The 17,977-nt window shown below is 37.3% G+C and overlaps 1 protein-coding gene and 1 long non-coding RNA gene across 2 annotated transcripts in view; one reads left to right on the forward strand and one right to left on the reverse strand.

Annotated features, from left to right (window-relative positions):
• The window catches only part of Nup188 (nuclear pore complex protein Nup188), a 43,485-nt gene extending 25,683 nt beyond the window's left edge, over positions 1 to 17,802 (forward strand). Inside the window, exons 28-33 of the mRNA XM_080155013.1 lie at positions 13,982 to 14,054; positions 14,251 to 14,443; positions 15,103 to 15,244; positions 15,616 to 15,707; positions 16,017 to 16,128; positions 17,397 to 17,802. Of these exons, the coding sequence (XP_080011139.1) occupies positions 13,982 to 14,054; positions 14,251 to 14,443; positions 15,103 to 15,244; positions 15,616 to 15,707; positions 16,017 to 16,128; positions 17,397 to 17,622 (838 nt within the window). The 3' untranslated portion in view covers positions 17,623 to 17,802. The remainder of the gene's footprint in view (positions 1 to 13,981; positions 14,055 to 14,250; positions 14,444 to 15,102; positions 15,245 to 15,615; positions 15,708 to 16,016; positions 16,129 to 17,396) is intronic.
• On the reverse strand, positions 7 to 13,846 carry LOC145314570 (uncharacterized). Its single transcript, XR_013877811.1, has 3 exons — positions 13,699 to 13,846; positions 12,651 to 12,800; positions 7 to 240 (listed from the first exon to the last, which is right to left on the reverse strand). It is a non-coding gene; the product is annotated as an uncharacterized LOC145314570 (long non-coding RNA).
• Positions 17,803 to 17,977: the final 175 nt, after the last annotated feature.

A 17,977-nucleotide genomic window follows, 5' to 3' on the forward strand; every position in this document is an offset into this window, starting at 1 on the left:
CATATAAAAATTTAAAATCTAAGGTTTATTATAACAAATAGCATAAAAGAATGACATGATCAAAATGCGAGATATTTTACTGAACTTGACCTGCAAGCTGGAGGATCCTGATGGTCCTGCTGGCACAAAGGCTTCTCCTGCTGGCGGTCTGTACAAGGCTGCTGCACAATCTGCTGGCTCATGGGCGTCCTGGGCGCAGTCTGGCTGCAAACAACAGTCTGGCAGTTCCAAATCTCGATTCTTAAAAAGAAGGTATAAGAATGGATAAACAAATTGCAGCACAATGTTATAGTGCAGCTGAAACAGCTAAAGCGTTGCAGCTAAAGGACAGATATGAAAAAGATATGGCAGATCAGTAGTTAAGTGAAAGAAGTAAAGGTAAGTCGCGGCGGCGGCGAATAAAGGCGGCGGCGGCGGCGAATAAAGGCGGCGGCGAATAACGGCAGCTCAGTACTTAAGCAAGTAATCAAATAGTTAGGTAGATAATATAAAGTATAGCATTTTAATTAAAGATAGATTATCATGAAATGTTACATTACTCTAGCCAAATTGGATGGCTGCAAATGGCGGCGGCGGATACCAGCGGCGGCGGCGAATAACGGCGGCGGCGGCTAAAAACGGCGGCGGCGGCGAATAACGGCAGCTCAGTACTTAAGCAAAGTAATTAGATAGTTTAGCCATCTTAGGTAGTTAATATAAAGTATAGCATTTTTAATTAAAGATAGATTATCATGAAAATGTTACATTACTTTAGCTAAATTAGTGGATGGCTTTACGTGGCGGCGGCAGATAGCAGCGGCGGCGGCGGATAACAGCGGCGGCGGCGGATAACAGCGGCGACGGCGGATGATAGCGGCGGCGGCAATTTGCGGCGGTTAATGACAGCTGCGGGGGCAATTGGCGGCGGCGGACAATGATAGCGGCGGCAGCGGCAATTGGCGGCGGCAGCGGCGATAATTGGCGGCGGCGGACAATGACAGCTGCGATTGGCAGCGGCAGCGAATAGCAGCAGCATAAGCTGCAAATAAACAGCTAATTGGCTGCAAATTTATGGCAAGAATTAATATTTTATAAGCACAACAACTTTATACAATTAATAAAGGACAAGGATGAAAACATCCATAAAACGAAGATAATTTAAATTTAACAACCTGATCTATATGTATTCTTTCCCATTCGGCAGTCAGAGACCAAATGGCCAGAAAGGGAGCGACCAGGGTTGTTTTGGGGAGAAACCGGTTTTGTGGGGAGAAATAAGATGCCAACTCCAAGCTGGCAGAACATACCCCCCTTTGTTTTGGTGAACTAGTAGTTCAACAAACAAAAAACAAAAAAAAAGGACAAAAAACTAGGCTCAAATTAGTTGCAACTTAACTAGCAAGCCTAATTTTTAGTGGTTTTTTTACTACATAATTTCTCTTAAAGGTATTTAGAATTTAGAAATATTTACAACTCATTAACTCTTCAGCACTTAGGTCTGGGGCAAAGATCTCAAGCTCTACTTCAGTAGTGGTATAATCAGCTGTAATCATGCTGCTGGAGAGTTTCTTGATTTTTTTATTTGAGAATTTTAGTTTCTTGGTTGTGTTAGGGGAAACTTCTGATTCAAGCAGTCTCTTATTTCTATCAATCTCTTTTTTGAGCATTTTCTTTATTTTCATTGATTTAACCTGACCTTGGTCTCCAATATTAGGCAGAGATATTGAGAGAAATGAGAAAAGATAATCTAAACTAACTATTTCTTCTGGAAAATAAAACCTACAATTGTCATCATCATCTTGAATTTCTTTAAAGAGAGATTTTATTTGGTAATCATCTATTGTTTTTGCGTACAAGAGAAATGACATCTCTTGATTTGTCCATGTAAAGAGCAGGAGCAATTGTTGATTGGACAGTTTTTTGATTGGAGAAGAGTTTGGTTGTGAATTTCTGAATGCTTTTAGCACCTGGGATACAGGTAAAGAAGATATATTAACTTCAATGATAGGTACTGATTGGTCCAATTTACATCCCAGACTCCCAGGTAGAACGGATTTTCCTGTTGGGTTGTTGAAGATTCCAGATAGCAACTTTTTGTTTGTGTGCAAGTTTAGAAAATCTGGTAACCCTGGAGTGTATGACAGATCAACAACAAATAACAAAAGGTATGTTATAGCAATACAGTCTGTGGGGCAACCTGAGGAGGAGACATTGCTCCAAGGTGGAGAAAGGTGTGAAAATTGGGATGGAGAGAGCAAGCCCTGCTGTGTGTCAATAAGCAGAATTCGATCTTTAGGCAATCTTGAACTATTGCTCATAAAGACAACAGGATCGAGAATAGCACCATATGTAATCTTGTTGAGAAAGTCTACAAACCAACTGGAGAACTTAGGAAAAGACTTTTTAGTAACTAATGATGCAATGGAAGGTGTTGGGAACAAATTCATCATGACCACAATAGTTGCAATCAAATATGAGTTCATAACAATTAGAATCTTTGACTGAATGCAAATATTTAAATGATCTGGGATAATTTGGCTATGGTATTTACCATATCCATTAGCATAAGATGGAAAGTCATAAAAAACAGTTCCAGTAAAGGTGAAAGCTAGGTGAGTGTAGTCAGCAGGAGCATTATAGCCTGATAATGCAAGGATTGTGCATAGGTCAAGAGCTTTGGTTTTGATGATCCCTTTCCAATTTCGAAATTTCAACTGTCTGAGAAAATTCTCAACATTCCTTATATCCTCATGAATATTTATCCCAGTAATATAACCTGATAAAGCAAAAATTTTTCTCCATTCATCTGATAACAGATCATGCAAATCAAGAGACAAGACTTCAACACCATCACTGGATTTAGTAACTTTCCATGGTACAACAATATCAAATCTTTCTGACCAGGAGCCAAGACTGATTCGAGCTGGCAGCCTTGAAGAAAAGGAACCCTTAAATATACCTGATGTATATGCAACATTAAGCGCTAGACATTCAACTGGTAGCCATAACTTTCCTTGAGACAAAAACTTAACATGTTCAGTTAAGCAATGTGTGAAAAGAGTTATTTGATCCTTTTCAGAAACCCCAAGAACTAGGGTTCTTACATGAAGCCTGGTGTTTCTAGTGATATTTCTACACTTATTTAGATGTGTCAATGTACTAGAGATTGCTCTGAGATAATTTGTTCTTGTTAAGTTTTCTTCAATTTTACAAGAGTTTAAGACATGATCCAAGATGCACTTTTGTGCTGGGAGTATGGCAAGATCAACTTCAAGAGTGGATAAAGAACCAAAGAAATTAGAGACAGCTATCTCATCTGTTGGATCAAGTCCATAATCATTTAAAGAGGTGCATGTAAAATTTTTATGAAGGAAAGTGAAACAATCTGCATTGGGATCTGCCCACTTCCTTCTTTCCACAGTGTAATAATTTACAATATCTTTATCCACCTCCATCCTACAAAAAAAAATCAATAAGTAAACAAAGGACAATGAAATCAGGATTAATGGTTAGTTAGCTCTTTGTAGTGGCTCTCTGTATTAAAAATTAGCTCTTCTTCTGAGCAGACTCTAACAACTTGGCGTTTGGAGCGTTCAATTGTTTTTCCTGAATATTCTAATGTTAGCCTGGAATTGTTTATATTTAGAATTCTTGCATAGTGCCAAACAATATTTCTAGCTTTAAAACTAGAGTCATCTATAAAGAACAGGACAATATCTCCAATGGACACAACATCTGATTTCAACCATTTACTTTTAGGAATAAAGAGGTGAGTTCTTTTCAATAGTAGCTCATAAAAACTTTCCTGGAGTTTTACTGCTCTGGAGAGGCATGCAGAAGGCATAAGATCAATGATCATAGGTGAAACAAGAGTCCGGTTAGAATTGAATCCGAGTAAGAGACGGTTGGGGGTTATGAGGTCAAGCTCCTTGATCTGAACTGATCTAGCACTTGGCCTACAAATTGGCAAGGAATTTATAATATTGCTAATTTTAGCAAGCAAAGTTTCCCAGCCAATGAATGACAACAATGGTTTTGATTTTCCTAATTTTTCAAGAATATCTCTTACATGACATATTTTTCTCTCTACAAGACCCTGATGAGAGTGAGATTTAGGTGGGGCAACAGATAACTCAATAGAGTTTTCACGTCGTACCTGGTCCTTAAGGTTACGTAAATCATATTCAACTTCTTTTAGTTTAACCATTTGACTACCACTGTCAACCCAGAGTATGACAGGACAGCCATAACGACTGGAGTGGCGCTCTAATGCTTGTATTAAGCTAGCAGTTGACCAATCCTCACATATATACAATGCAGTTGCCCCTGTTAGTATGCAGACACATACTAACACAGGGACTGCCATAGTTTGCCTGCTTTGCCATCTAGTCTTAACCATAAATGGTTGAGCTAAGTCAAGCATACTAAAGGCAAAGGGTGGTGCAAGTGTGAATTTGTATTTAGAGTGACTGCTCATTTCATGCTCCAAAACCTTTTTCCTTACAATTCTGCATTTGATGCAGAAGGAAAGAAGCGCCTGAAGAAATTTTCTGACCCGAAAAGGATAAAACCTTTTGTGTATTTGTTTTAATGTGGCCTCAATTCCACAGTGTGGGTCAGCTGTCATGTGTGTATGAACAGCAAAGGCATAGAAGATAGGATGATCAGGAAGAACTGTTACACAATTGAAGGTGATGCTTTCAGCATCAATGAATTTGAGATCTAACAGCTGTAGATCTTGAACGTGAATTCCTTCATTTGTTTTAAGTCTTCCCTTATAGTAAAGGACACCAGATACAGGATCCTCTTCACAGGCCTCTAAGTCAGCATTATTTAATCTTTTTTTGCAATCTAAGGAGACAAGCCTGTCCCAATAGTTATTGACTATAGAGTTCTCAACAGCTATTAGCATATTCAAAAAATAATTTGACTGATCAAGGTTAGGGAAGGGAATCAAGTTGTCCTGAATTGGATGAGAACCATCAAGAGGATTTTTTGATTTTCTCAACTCCATGAAGGCTTGACACAATTTACACTTTGACTCTAATAAAGCACTAATTTTGTTAGGGCAAGAATCGCTAATGTGAGTTTTGTGTACTGTAAGGAGAATGAATCTGGCAACACCTTTCATGATATTATTGGACTTACTCCAACCTTTATGAATGATATCAATGATAGGCAGAGCATTATTAGAAATATGATGAAGTGAGTCCATATTGACAGAAGCTGCAACATTGCAGCTAACTTTAGGAAGAGTTTGGAGGCTAGACACAATGTAGCCATTGTAATCTCCAAACTCTCCAGTCATGGGAACATTGATACACGAAATCTCAGTGGAATTAGGCATGTGATCAGAGAGATCTATTTCATGCGATTCTTGCTTTATTTCATTTGCCTCATCTTTAGAAACTTTTAGGTCATCATAAAAGGTAACAGGCATTTTATGAAAATCCAAACTCATCCAAGGGAATCCCATAACCCAAACTGAGTTAGCATCCATTTGATGTGGTTGGATCTCACCCTTTGTGCAAAGATCAGCAGGGTTGATATCGCCTGCTACATGACACAAGTGGACCTCTGAACCTGGCTTTAATCTATCTTTAATCCAGGATGTATACCTATTTATAGCAAGGACTCTATTTTGAACAAAAACACGACTACGTCCATTTATATTCTTTGCCCAACAAAGGGCAATGGTGCTATCTATTGCTACAATGACATCTCCAATTTTGCAAGATATGGAGACAACTGTAGCATAGATAAGCTCCATTGCAAGAACAAGAGCTTGAAGCTCATTTTTCGGGATAGGCTGATTAGAAAGCTGTGATCGAGAGGCTAGAAGCTGGCATGACCAAGAATTGTCCGAAAGTTTTACAGACAAATACAAAGCTACTCCTGTACATGTAGCAGAAGCATCACTACACGAGATAAGCCGTGCCTCAAATGGTTGCATTGGTGAGGGAGGTATGCAAGATCTAGGGAACCTGAGTGCTGCAATGGCAGGCCAGTTCAATAGATATGATTGCCATATAGCATATTCATCAGCATTGATGAGTTCATCCCAATCAAGCAAGTTTAGACGAGAAAGTGACCTTTTTAGATTTGCTTTAAAGGGCTCAATTAGACCAATAAAGTCAAATAGCTCAGAAGCTCTAGCAAGACATTGCCGTCTTGTGAGGTTAGGTAATGAAAGGAGTAATTTTTGTATAGAATCCCTGTCAGAGGTAGGGAATAGGTTGGGTGGCTTAAGCCCTCTTTTCTTTTTTGAAAAGTTAATCTCATTAGCTGAGATAGCAAGGAGATCAGCCTCAGTGTAATAAGAGTATCCAAGAAGCGAAACAGAGCAACCATCAAGAGTGGATGAGAGTGGAGGGGGGTCACCACTTCTTACAACAAACTTTAAGCTCAGCCCTCCATTACCAAGGATCTCTTTAACTTGATCAATGGTTTTTTCACGCTCATCTTCATTAAGGGAACCCTTAAGACAATCATCTACGTAAATGGACTTAGACAAAGTTAATGCACCCTCAGGATGAGAGGCAGCATGATCAGTGCCCAAACGCTTGAGTGTAGTTGATGCCTGACTACTGGTACTAATGTGACCATACCAAGCTACCTTAATTAAGTATAGCTTAGGCTTTACAGTTTTGTCCAATGATTTATCAAACAACATAAGTGAGTAAGGATATGCTGAAGGCATTAAAGTTAATTGATTGTATAATTTTTTAATGTCCGCACAGAATACAAACTGAGAGCATCTTGCATCCAAAACTATGCCTAGCATACTGGCCAAAGAGGGATCTCCCTTTGCACAAATGAGATTTATACCTGTGGAGGTGGGGTCAACCACGAGTCTACAAGGAGTCGAAGCGGACTCCTTGTAGACATATCTCCATGGGTATATGTGATTGATGGGGGCCTTTAAGATCAAATCCTGCAAGTTGATTGGCAGTGAATCAACAGCCTGAATGTAGCCTAAGCCTTCCAATTCTTGGAAGGCTTTTCTTACATGCATTTTTTGATCCTCAGGCTTTCTACATACAGATAGGTATGTAGAAAATGCCTGGCCAAAGTTAGATTTTCCCTTGAATTTTTCCTTGAAGAAAGCAATTGGATCCTCAGTGAAGGGAAGACTTACAAAGACTTTTTGCTGATCATAATCTATGTGAATAGACTTTTCAATTAGTTTTTGCTCCATGCGTTCCTTCAGTGAGGATGATTTAATTTTATCAGACTTCCGACATTCAATGCAGTCTTCACAGGACTGACAACGGAATGAAACCAATTCTTCAGCAGGATCAAGACTTTCCCTGATTTTAGAGAGCGGAATTTTAGATTTAAATATGGTTTGTGATTCAGCTAATTTTTGTTTCATTACATGAGGACAACAGCGATGAAAGGATGAATCTGATTGGATCTTTGAGACAACAAGTTGATCCGGCAATGATTCAGAAGATAAAATTAGGAGATCTCCCCCAGTTACTGGAGTGCATGAGAGAAATGAAGATTGTTCATGACAAAGTTGAAGAGCAAGAGGGGGTTTTCTTTGTGATATTGTTAAATCTGGCTCAGGCCATGGTATGAATTGATCAGTTAACATAGATCTGGACAGCATGATGCTGAGCGTGTTAATTGAAATAGATGTTGATAATCTATTCGTTTCAGTAATACTGTGGTGATGACCACCAAATGCAATATTACTGCCAAACTTATCAAAGAAAGGCATCTTATAGACACCTATGCCAGATGGCAGTGAGAATAGAAGCTTGGGCATGAGCTCAGGGTATTTAACCCCAAGTAAGATGCTTACCGCTTGACCACCTACCCAGCTTGGTAGAATGGTAGATTCTGGTAACATACCAGAGCTTTCAGCTTCCTGGGCAATTTTAGATAAATCATACCTAGGAAATACTGAAGTAATTTTGGATATTCCTTGGAATAACAGCTGATGAAAGGAACCAGAATCATCTGGACCCAATTTAGCCATATATGAGCCAAATTGGGTGTAAAGGGAAGTGTTGCCAAGACAACCAATCAGGTCAGATTCTTGCTTAATGACCTTAAAATTCAGGCGCTCAGCAAGGGAACCTAGAACAAGATTACCTGTGGCTCCAGAGTCATAGAATATCAAAAGGTCTGTACCTTGTACATTGACCTGTTGAAAGATATATAAACTATCATCAAATGTGTTATGATTAACAACCTTTGATTTGTTTATTTTTTGGCCAGAGGAGCAATCAAATGTTGGAACTTCAACCTTTGGATTTACTGCAGAGGATTTAGAAGATTTTACCTGATTGGTATGCTGGCCATGACCATTAGCAGACATGATTGCAAGTGAGAATTGCTCCTTTAGAGCTCCAATTAATTCAAAATTGGTTACTTGCAGATACTCATTTAATGCCATTTTCATATCAGTGAATAAGGGACGTGAATGGGTATCATTTGGACAACAGAGAATATTGGATGTCCTACCTTTTGAGGAATCTGAGTTGCATTCTGAACAAATCAGTATAGCAGGGACGTCATTTGTACAAGAGTTAGGAGAGGAAGAGAAACATTCCTTCTGTAAGCATGAGATACAGACTTTGTTATCAGTACATAGTTTTAAGCGAGCTATGTTTGATCCTTTAAAGAAGTATGTACAAACTCCCATGCTATGGATGCCAACTTTCCTGTCATGAAATGGACAAGGATGTGGAAACCTAGGTTTAACATATGGCTTTTGGTTTTTATTAGGTTGGGAGTTAGCAGAATTTATCTTATTCTGTGTTTTGGAGTGTGATTCTGAGCTACTGTTAGCCTGGGTAAGGTTAAAGAGGCGGCTGATATGTCTCCATTCACTGGATACGACATTTTTAAGGATTTCAAAACACCTTTTTCCACTTACATGGGGAACCTGTGGTTCTGATTCAAGTTTACGAGAGTATGTATTTATTAAATTTCTAGGTAGGTGTGAAACAACACTATCAACAAATTCACTGTTGTGAACAGCAGCTGAAACTTCAGCAGCATTCACATCAGGAGTAGAGGCAAGACTCTCACAATGCATGAGAAGAGCCTCTATATTCTTATAATAATCAATTTGTCCTTCAGGATTTGAGGGACATTTTAAAGAAGCTATTTTACGACGTTTATCTGCTGCTATTTTGCGTGGATCGCCAAACCGAGAAAGTAGGTAAGCAGACATTTTCTCAAAGTGTGGGAGAAATGGCTCTACTTCTACCTTTAATGAATCACAGAGATAGGATTTAAAAAGTAATTGAGCTTTTTCATTTGGCCCATGACAAACGTCAGCTAAATTGTTAAAGACATTTAGAAAGTGATATATGGTGTCACCTTCGACACTTCCATCAAAAGGCTTTAAGTCAACCTTTGTCAGAAGACTTCTTTCACTGGATAGGTGCATATAATATTGCTTTTGTAAGTCATTTAGGGTATTTTCCCATTGCTCAATTTCAAATATTGTGGAATCAATTAAATCCAAAGTTTGTGGGTGTACAATTGTTTGTAAGTTTATTTGAAAGTGTTTTAAGTCAGTTTTGTAAGCGGAAAGCTTTTTAGCATCGAATGAAACTAACTTAAGAGTGTCTGCTTTAGAGGAGTTTTTTAACGGAATGTCAAGAATTTTCCTGGCCAAACCAACAGTGTTCTGAACTAATCGCTCCTGGCGGTTAGTATTTGAGCTAGGCAAGTTTGAATATATAGGGATGTTGTTACTTGCCAAATTATTTTGAGGATTTGGATAGTGATTATCCATGAATGGATTCTCAAATCTACCACTGTGTGCATGGGAAGGTGTATGATTGAAGGGGTTTAATCTATTGAATGCATTTACAGGAACTTGATGTGCATCAGCACTAGCATTCCTGTTTGCATTTGTATTTTTTGAAAAAGGAATTTTACTGTAAGGGTTATTATTTACATTAGAGTAATCATTAGGGGAGAAGGAGGGTGTGGCATGCGTGATGTTATAACTTTCCTCTAGTGAGTTGTTAAGGCTTACAGGCCTACTGAAATGATTATTACTTTTATTATTATCCTCAATATTATCCTTAGATGCATGGAGTTGTGACAATGTTAAAGACTCGATCTTGTTTACCTTGTCGACTAGTAAATGAATGTCAGTTTTAATAGACTTTACAGCAGTGTCAACATTTGTGACCTGATCCCAGATAAGTTGAAAATTCTCATTGGATTTTAACCAAGAATCCTGTAACTGGTGCCCTATTTGTTTAACTGAAGAAGACAATAAGTCAACTCTGTCATTTGTTTTTTTCTTTTCAGTGAATATGTTGTTTAAGTCTGCCTTAATTGAATTAATATTGCGCTTTATTTCAGTTTTAGTGCTTGCGCATTTTATACTTACGTGAGTATACTCACTTAACACGCAGCTTGCAACTTCTGCAATCAATTTATTTTTGTTTGACTCTACATAGTTTTCTATTACTGTAGAGGCTGTTTCATTAGAAGTACGTTGACTTTCAGATTTGTTAAATCTTTTTATATCTATTTTGCGTTTTATTTGGCTTAATTGTGTGATATAAATGCTTACTTGCTCAGCTTTTAGTGAATTAGATTTTTGAAGATAATCTATGTCCCCTTGTGTTTTTATTATCAATTGATGTAGTCTTAGTAAATCTGAATTTGATTTGTCATTCAGATTTGTATTTAAAAGTAGTTCAACTCTTTCATGAATGCATGAAGGATCTAAGTCTTTAACAGAATTGTAAGAGCTTGCCCTTGAGCTGTGTGGTAAAGGGGTTGTGTTTTTTGAGCTGTGTGGTGTGTTTTCGTGTGATTGTATAGGGGTGATACCTAACTCACTAAAATGATTGGGAAGAATTGCAGAATTATCATCAAATGTGTCCTTATTGGGCAGGAATGATAGTTCTGTATTTAAGGGCCTAATTGAATCGACTTTTCTAATGGCTCCAATAGAGGGGGTGGGGTGGAAAGCATTTTGTTCATTTAATAGTTCAGTGCTACGAGCAAAGACTGTGCTAGGGGTACTAGTTTTAGTTTGGCTAAGATCTGTTTTGTTTGTACTACTTGGTGTACTTACTTTTTTCAATGGAAGTATATTGAGTGCTTTATATGTGTCTTTAATAGTGGTACTAGGTTTTCTACCCCCACTCCTTGTTTTAGGAGGGGTCATTTTGTAGATTTAATATTATGCCTTATTTGTTGTGATTTATTATGATAGTGATTATTTAAATGTACACTAAGATAATTGTAGGTTGGTTCTAGTATGATAAATGTATGATTTACAAACTAGCAGATTATTTAGGTTTTGAATGTAGTTGTTTACAGTGTGTGATTACTTTGTTACAGTGTGCAGTAAATATTTCTTAACTAATAAAAGTTAAGCTAAAGAGAAAACGGATTCTAACCATTGAATCTAAATAAAGATCATTTAAATTTAATAAACTATCTTTATAATAGATACAGCAAAGATAATAAAAGGAGTTAACTAAATGCCGGATCTACAAGAGTCTAACCATTTATCAACTTATTATTATATATTATAAAAAATGAATATCTACTTTTCTTTATTATAGATATAGCGACGAGATTTAAACAAGCTTACCACTGAATTTACTTATTTATATGTATAATAGAGACTTACTATTTAAACATAAATAACTATCTCTATTATAGATATAGCAAAGATAATGAAATGCTTTATGCATAAGTGATTTCTTACAGTGCAATAGTTAACAAAATGCCGAAGCTACAAAGGTCTAACCATTAATCAACTGATTTTTTTTTGTATAATAAAGGACTAATGCTTAAATGTAAATAGTCTTCTTTATTATAGATACTTTAGTATAAGGATATAGCGACGAGATTTAAACAAGATTAATATACATTGTGTTTACAATCTTGTTTTATAATACTTTATATATATATATGCATATATGTTTGTATACATTTGTGTATAAAACATATGAATGACTAAGCATTTTTTACGAGCCGTTTTAGCTAATCGAGGAGGCGTGCATAGAGTTTTAGATGTTTTAATTCTAGTGAATACTTTTGCTCAACTCGATCGACACATGTCATGTAAATTACCCATAACAAGAATGAGAGCATCCATAAAGGCGAAGTTAAAAAAAACTATTCAGTTTTATTATATCCTGTTTAGAAATGTTTTAGTAAGACATGTATAAAAACTAAACTTGCCGGTGCGATTATTTACGCAAGGTGTAGTTTAATTCTTTTATATTTTACTATGCAATATGGAATTAATTCAAATGTTATCCGTACATACGAGTATAACTAGACTAACGCTTGGGCTTTATACATGTTTTATGGTATACTATAGGTGTACCTAAATCATGTGCACGCCATTAGTATGCACACATTAAACGAAGCTTTGCTATTACTTTAATAACTAATAATATATGTTTGAAACGGACTACGACATTTTTTGCTTTGAATATAACAATAATTATTATAATTTTAACCTTAGATTTCAAGTCTTGACTGCATATTTAGTTTTAAAGAGGGAAAAAAATTCCATAGATCAGAATTGTTACTGACATACAGGATGAATAAAATATTAAAATGATAAAAAACATATAAAAATTTAAAATCTAAGGTTTATTATAACAAATAGCATAAAAGAATGACATGATCAAAATGCGAGATATTTTACTGAACTTGACCTGCAAGCTGGAGGATCCTGATGGTCCTGCTGGCACAAAGGCTTCTCCTGCTGGCGGTCTGTACAAGGCTGCTGCACAATCTGCTGGCTCATGGGCGTCCTGGGCGCAGTCTGGCTGCAAACAACAGTCTGGCAGTTCCAAATCTCGATTCTTAAAAAGAAGGTATAAGAATGGATAAACAAATTGCAGCACAATGTTATAGTGCAGCTGAAACAGCTAAAGCGTTGCAGCTAAAGGACAGATATGAAAAAGATATGGCAGATCAGTAGTTAAGTGAAAGAAGTAAAGGTAAGTCGCGGCGGCGGCGAATAAAGGCGGCGGCGGCGGCGAATAAAGGCGGCGGCGAATAACGGCAGCTCAGTACTTAAGCAAGTAATCAAATAGTTAGGTAGATAATATAAAGTATAGCATTTTAATTAAAGATAGATTATCATGAAATGTTACATTACTCTAGCCAAATTGGATGGCTGCAAATGGCGGCGGCGGATACCAGCGGCGGCGGCGGCGGCTAAAAACGGCGGCGGCGGCGAATAACGGCAGCTCAGTACTTAAGCAAAGTAATTAGATAGTTTAGCCATCTTAGGTAGTTAATATAAAGTATAGCATTTTTAATTAAAGATAGATTATCATGAAAATGTTACATTACTTTAGCTAAATTAGTGGATGGCTTTACGTGGCGGCGGCAGATAGCAGCGGCGGCGGCGGATAACAGCGGCGGCGGCGGATAACAGCGGCGACGGCGGATGATAGCGGCGGCGGCAATTTGCGGCGGTTAATGACAGCTGCGGGGGCAATTGGCGGCGGCGGACAATGATAGCGGCGGCAGCGGCAATTGGCGGCGGCAGCGGCGATAATTGGCGGCGGCGGACAATGACAGCTGCGATTGACAGCGGCGGCGAATAGCAGCAGCATAAGCTGCAAATAAACAGCTAATTGGCTGCAAATTTATGGCAAGAATTAATATTTTATAAGCACAACAACTTTATACAATTAATAAAGGACAAGGATGAAAACATCCATAAAACGAAGATAATTTAAATTTAACAACCTGATCTATATGTATTCTTTCCCATTCGGCAGTCAGAGACCAAATGGCCAGAAAGGGAGCGACCAGGGTTGTTTTGGGGAGAAACCGGTTTTGTGGGGAGAAATAAGATGCCAACTCCAAGCTGGCAGAACAGTTAATAAGGTATTTTAAAGTTAAAAAGTTGTTCAGACTTTACAATCACTGCTTTATTTTGTGATTAAAGTAAAACAATGATGCAGGTACTTTCTTTTAGTTTTAGCCTCTATTATGAATTATGTCCAAAAGGATTTTTTTTTCTCTAAAGGTGTAGCTGTGCCTTGATACATCACTGTTCTGCCCTGCTTATGAGACCTACCTACCTGGGTTCTTTATTAAAGGTATCGTACCTAACTTTTTTTTATAATAACAAAAAATTTGCTTTTAAGTGTTAGGCATTTAATAATCTTTATAAGGTAAATGGAATTAAAAAGTGATCATCTTAGGCCAGGGTATCATAGGAAAATTTTCTTCTATGGTTTTTTATATCCATAAACAAAAAAAACGACAACAGCAGTCAATTGAACATTATGTCAGGTGTCCCAGGGGTCAGGAAGTGAGGAGGACACAGCCAGATGTAGGAAAGTGTCCACTGCCAGTGTACCTGAAGTAGAGCTGGAGTCGCTGCCACCAGAGGCTGTCACTGCCCAGTCACAGCTGCTGGATACAGCGCTGTCATGCCTGTCACTGCTGTTGGCTTTATCACCTCCCTTGTCCGGCTTACTTAAAGGTAAAACTTACATGTTTGAATTGTTACAATGGATATTATATTCGTTGGATCATACACCAGATTTTCATGTTTCTTATTAAAGTGGTACTTGCAGTGGGCTAGAATAAATATTCCCCCTTCCATCCTCTTTAGCCCATCTCCTCCCCTCCCTCTGGATGAACTAACTGATCAATAAACAATTATACTAATAAACTTCCATGTTATCATTCCACATTGACGACTATTATTCCCCTGTCATTATATCTATGTCTATTCTACATCCATTTTTGTTACCATGTGTTTCTGCGAATTATATTTTAACTGTAAGAATACTAACTCTTCAAGAAATTAAAGAATAGATAATATGTATGGATAGATCTTACACCAGGCTAAAATAACGATTCACCCCATTTTCTTTATCCTCTCACCTCCCACTGGATGAACAAACTGACAAATAAATGATGTCCATTTTAGCAACCTAAATAGACTACAATTTTCCTCCTGTCATAATATCCAACAAAGAATATTCTATATCCATTATAATACCTATGGCATTCTTCTCATTAATGAATATGTTTGAGTAATAAGGAATCATTGGAGACTAACAAATCTTTAGGGATATATCCAATAATGAAAGTTCAAAACTAAATATTAATTATAATATTGCATTATTTACCTAGGAGATGTAATGTTGGACCCAGGACAATGGGAGCCACTGCTCTCCCTTTCATTTGCCAACCCAAATCTGGAGGAAGTGCAGGAGGAATCCAGCTATGGAACCCTGCTAGCTCTGGCCAATACCTGTGTTAGAGGACTTACCAGGTTGGAAGAACAATTTTTCTTGCTTTTTTCTTTATTTTTAAAGCTACACTATAATAAAAGTATCAAGATTTTAGTCTGTAGCTAAAGATCTCAGAAATTGCTGATCATAATGTGTTTTACTTAAAATGTGTCAGGGTGGTTTTAGGTTATTTTCCTAACCTCCCATGTTACCCCTTAGAGTTTAGGATCGAAGTAAAGTTATATCTAAAACCAGCTTATACCAACAACGAAATAATTTGTAAAAAATCACAAAACCAATACGTGTTTTCAGCTGTTGTTTGGGCCAACACAGTAGAACTGACGACCTTTACATCTGCCACCAAATATTATGTTAGATTTATTTTGCTTGTTATAAACCTGTCTATTTTCAGGGATCATGCGAGGTCCCCGTCCCCAGGAAGAGCAGCACTGGGAACTCCAACTCTGGGCAGTAGATCTGCTCAACTATCAATAGATACTCCAGGTAACTTGGATCAGCTGTTCTGGTGATCTTACTCAACAATCACATATATAAAGCTACGAATGAACGAAAATAAAATATCAAAAGCATTCAAAAAAGCGAAAAATTTCAAAATGAGATTGGCCAATGGGGTCTCTAAATTAATGAACTTGTTTTCTATAGATTTTACTGTGCTTTTTCTTATTAGAAATGTTAAAAGGTATCAATATAATGCTTCATCTTAAGCTTTTAGAATTTTAGAACTATATTACATACAAATATTTTATTAAACATCCAAATAATTGGAATATCCTAATCATCTTTATTTTTCAGAGAAACGCCAGTTACACGTAGTATTGGAGAAGACGATAACATTGATACTGTCTCAATCAATATTCACGCTCTCACATTCAAACCTGGCCCAAAGAGATAAACAGCTTCTAAAGTGAGTATTCTTGCTATTTATATACATATGTTTTCTTTGGAATTCATTATTATTATCAGGTACAACATTCTAATATAACGAAATGGCAAGTCATATTAAGAAATTTGTCACAAAGATGAACAGATTCTAATGTGAGAAATACAATTATTTATACCTAAGTACTATGATATTTTTTTTGATCAGTGCATTTCCTCTCATCGGTTAAAGTGAATAATCTTTGTATCATCTTCCTCTTTGAATTTATTTCATATATCATTCAGTATTTACCTTACTATTCTTTCAATTTTTTATTGTTGTTGAATGTTGATGTCATAACTGAAAAACTTAGGTACCTATCAGGGTTTTCATTTTGGGCGGGCGCTTTTGGGCGGGCAGTTTTGGGCGGGCGGTTTTGGGCCGCCCAATATAAGGTCCTTTTGAGCAGTTTTGGGCACCCTCCTTTTAGGGGGAGAGAAAAAGGGGAGGGGGTTAAAAAAAGAGGGGGGGGGGGGCGGGCCTATTTTTTGGGTGATATCCTTATACTAAAGTAATAGGATGTGTGTCTCTGTTTGTGTGTCTGTGTGTTTGTACCAAAGGATCTCGCTAACCGCTGAACCGATTGGGTTCTCCTTGACAGGGTAGCTTCTCATAGGTTCTGGGAAGGTTTATCACTATTTTGGGGGAGGGTACCACCACCCTCCTAAGAGAAATCGCCCCTCGAAAAAAATTACACTCCCCCAAAAACTTTTTTAAAAATTTTTTTGAACTAAAAATAAAAATGGGGGGAGGAAACTCACCCTCCCCCCCATAAAAAAATGTATTACCCCCCCCCCCCCCCCCCAAATTTTTTTTACTTTTTCATTTCAAATCTAATATAATAATTGGATTATCAAATTTGACTCACCCCTCCTCAAGTGCCCCTAGAGGCTTTTAGGGCCGTAGCCGCTAGTTAACTATAATATAAATTAGTAAGCTTTTTAGTATCTAGAGAAGGATTTCGCTAACTGCTGAACCGTTATGGTTCTTCTTTCCAGTGGAGCTTTTATAGGTCCTGAGATGGTTTTAGGCTATATTATTTCTAATAATAAGTCTAGGTATGGTTTTAGGCTATTTTATATCATTTTTTATATGCTTTTTACGACATTTGCCCAAAAAGGGTGCCTAAAACCACTTTTGGGCGCCCAAAACCCTTTTGGGCAATTGGGCCGCCCAATATCAAAAAAAGTGCCCAATTCGACAACCCAGGGTACCTTGCTTTTTTTTGTTGATATAAAATATCGTTTTTCTAGGAGAGAAATCGGAGCAGAATTGGGCTCAATTACGGACACCTGGAAGCGCCAATATTCCCGCGGTGGTAAATCCCCCGCCACCTCACGGTCCGCGAGATCGCCTGCGCCTTCAAAATCGCCGCAACCGCCGCCATCCCCCTCGCCACAGCCGGGACAAAAGGCGGGCAGACAGGACGATGGATTTATGCGGTTTGTCGCTAATCTTATTAGTAATGTTTACAAATAAGAAAAATAGATTTCTTGAGAAAACAGTGAGATCCTTGTGAAATAATATTATTTATATAAAAAAAACCTGTGACTTTAAAGAGAAAAATAACAACTGCATTTGTACCTTATTACATTAGTGATTTTTTTATAACATTTCATGTTACATCATTTTTTTGTATTTTTCTATCTGTGAATTTATGTACCTACCTAATACCTACCTACCCATGTTTGATAAAAAAAATAATATTTATGTTTTAATCCATGATAAGAAAATTGAAATTTTGGGTTTATTAAAGTTAAAACTTCGTAATTGCCTATCAAAGCAAAGGCATTTAAAGTGTTTTCTATTGGACAAAAATTAGTTATAATTAATA

This window comes from Acartia tonsa, chromosome 3 (genome assembly GCF_053477335.1).
Source record: "Acartia tonsa isolate MP-2025a chromosome 3, ASM5347733v1, whole genome shotgun sequence".
Lineage (NCBI taxonomy): Eukaryota > Metazoa > Arthropoda > Copepoda > Calanoida > Acartiidae > Acartia > Acartia tonsa.